Source organism: Pseudophryne corroboree, chromosome 1 (assembly GCF_028390025.1).
Source record: "Pseudophryne corroboree isolate aPseCor3 chromosome 1, aPseCor3.hap2, whole genome shotgun sequence".
Classification (NCBI taxonomy): Eukaryota; Metazoa; Chordata; class Amphibia; order Anura; family Myobatrachidae; genus Pseudophryne; species Pseudophryne corroboree.
In genome coordinates this window covers 871,437,267-871,439,771 of record NC_086444.1, presented here as the reverse complement: position 1 = coordinate 871,439,771, position 2,505 = coordinate 871,437,267, and the positions used below count along the sequence as shown (strand labels likewise).

Here is a 2,505-nt window from a genome sequence, read left to right as displayed (position 1 = left end):
AGAATTCAGAATTACTGTTGCTTTGAGAAGCCATAAACGGTTCCAATTTTTTATTTTGGTCTTCTATGATTTTAAGTATTTTTTCTTCAAAAGGGTTTACTTCCACTGAGGGTTGTACTATCTTTACCTTTTTATTGGTTTTCTCTCTCATTCCAATTAATACTTCCTCCTGCTTTACCTCCTTTAATAAGTCATTAAAAGTAGGAGGGGGTCTTTTATCCCTGAACACCTTCATTTTTGGGCTACAGAGTCAGTAGTCAATGCTCCTCTGAGAAGCTGTTTCATCCTGCTTCTATCCACCTCCTCTCTAGTGATACCACCCTTATCTGCTATTTTATACAAGAGTTTATCTATTCTTATTAGGTAAACACTAAGCTTTTCCCCAGGTTCCTGGAATGTGTGATGTAATCTAGAGGTTAGATCTCCTACATCCTCTAAGGTGCCATACGCATAATCCAATGCTTCAAAATAAGTTTCCAGTGTGGCTTGTGGTTTGCTCCTCCTAGCTGCTTGAATAATTCCCATGGCTGGCCACCTTAGGCTCTCTACTGCCCTTTGCCTTTTTATCTGATCTGGGCATTGCCACTTCTCAGCTTGTTGAACCGCAGCTTTTTTCCAAGCCTCATACGTTTCTTCACCAAGTGGCACAGGTACTATCCCTGAAAATATTCTCAGCCTTCTGTAACTTCCCTCATAGTTCCATCTCTCTAGCTGAGTGACCACTCTATCCACCATGGTCTCAAACTGTCCCTCATTCACATTTGCACGGCTTCCCTGTGTATTACTATTTGCACCACTTCCTACCGACTTTTCAGAGAAAGCTGATATATGAGCACTAGTGGCTTCTTCATTTCCAATTTTAGGCCAAATAATATGCCATCTTCTTCCTACCTCTACACTTGCTACAATCATCATAGGTATTAAACAGGTATCTAACTCATTTTCTGTTTCTATTAATATAGCCACAACTTCCGCTGAATCCTCTCTCCATTTATCTATAATCCGGGGTTTGCTTACCCCATACAATTTATCTAAAGTTCCTACTACTACTGCATCATCGTGAATGTCAGAAAAATTTCCTCCCACTCCCATACACTTCTTTGGGTTAATCCCTCTTTGTATACACCAACTGTATATGTCTTCTCCTGTAAAATTATCCATTTTTAATTCCTGAGTTCTATCGTGGCAAGTGCCTCCAAATGTAACCCTTATTTATAGCCTTCAGTGTTTAGTGTTTGGTTACTATAAATATATGTATATCTTTAACTGTGCCTCCGCCCAAGCTAAGTATTACCTTAGGCTTGCCTAGGTAAGCCTTTTTTTTATTTTTATTGTATAGCTATACTTTTAAGTAAGCCTGTGTTGTGTCCCTCTACTTAACAATTGAATGTATACCTGTTCTTCTTCTTGTCCCAGGATCCAAAGAATATTCACAGATCAATTACAGTAAGTATTTTTAGCTTTAATGCCTCATATTCTATTCACCTATCAATTGCACTTAAACATTCAATGCATAAAATGCATAAGCTGAACAAACATATTCTACAGAATTTTCTAGCATAAGTATTAACGTTACCTATACATGTAATGTTGCATGCAATACAAAAAAAATAATTTTAACCTGTGGTGAGTGACCCGGGTACTCATAAGTCTAAAAATGTGCAGATGGGGCCCAATTAGTTAATAATGCGATGCTGTAGACATATTCCAATATATATACAGTATATAGTGATCACCATTCCCTTAAATATGGTCTCTAACCAGTTAATCCAGCTAGCCTCTAATGGTGCTGTAATCCTCCTTTTCACTGCCTGAAGTAGAATATTACAATTGTATCCAGTGGATTATAAATTGATCAAAATACCGTACTGGGTGTATATACAACCGCCCCCACACTGATACTGTGTGGACAGGTGTATACACTCTCCGGCGCCAGTACCTGCCGGACTGAAGGAGATTAAATAATGGTGCGGACTGCTGCTCCTAATTATAGGGATAATTGCATTCCCTATATTGAACAAAAAACACAAACTACCTACACGGGTATAACCCCTGTAGAAAATCAGGAGCGCTGTCCGCACCAATTAAAGGAGACAATTGAAAATAATCACAATATCAAACTGATGTTGAAATAAAAAACATATAAATTATAATTTATTAACATATAATGCTGCAGCATAAATGACATATATTAAATACATAATATGTATGTTATGAGCTCTAGTACAAATACTCCACATACACTAATAAAATTACTTAAAACTCACTATAATTCAGAGGCTTGGACTTTGATATTAATAGATTTCACAATGGTCACAGTAACATATACCCAAACACTCCGCGTATTGCGCAAACCCTCCAAAAGGCTGCCCTATGGTGCCCGTACCAGAGGTGGTGTCTCTCCTAATCACCACAAAAAAATAACTAGTACAAAAAAATTATGACCACAGGTCCCACCAGGCGCCTAGGACAAACAATGTATGACAACAGTAATATCTGGGGGTG

The 2,505-nt window shown here is 37.9% G+C and overlaps 1 protein-coding gene across 1 annotated transcript; it reads right to left on the bottom strand.

Annotated features, from left to right (window-relative positions):
• Positions 1-231: 231 nt before the first annotated feature.
• On the bottom strand, positions 232-1,161 carry LOC135050006 (paraneoplastic antigen Ma1 homolog). Its single transcript, XM_063956090.1, has one exon. The coding sequence runs from the start codon at positions 1,159-1,161 to the stop codon at positions 232-234; it is 930 nt and encodes a 309-aa protein (XP_063812160.1).
• Positions 1,162-2,505: the final 1,344 nt, after the last annotated feature.

Excerpts from the sequence above, each read along its gene's own strand:
- LOC135050006 (XM_063956090.1), bottom strand. The coding sequence starts at position 1,161 with ATGGATAATTTTACAGGAGAAGACATATACAGTTGGTGTATACAAAGA.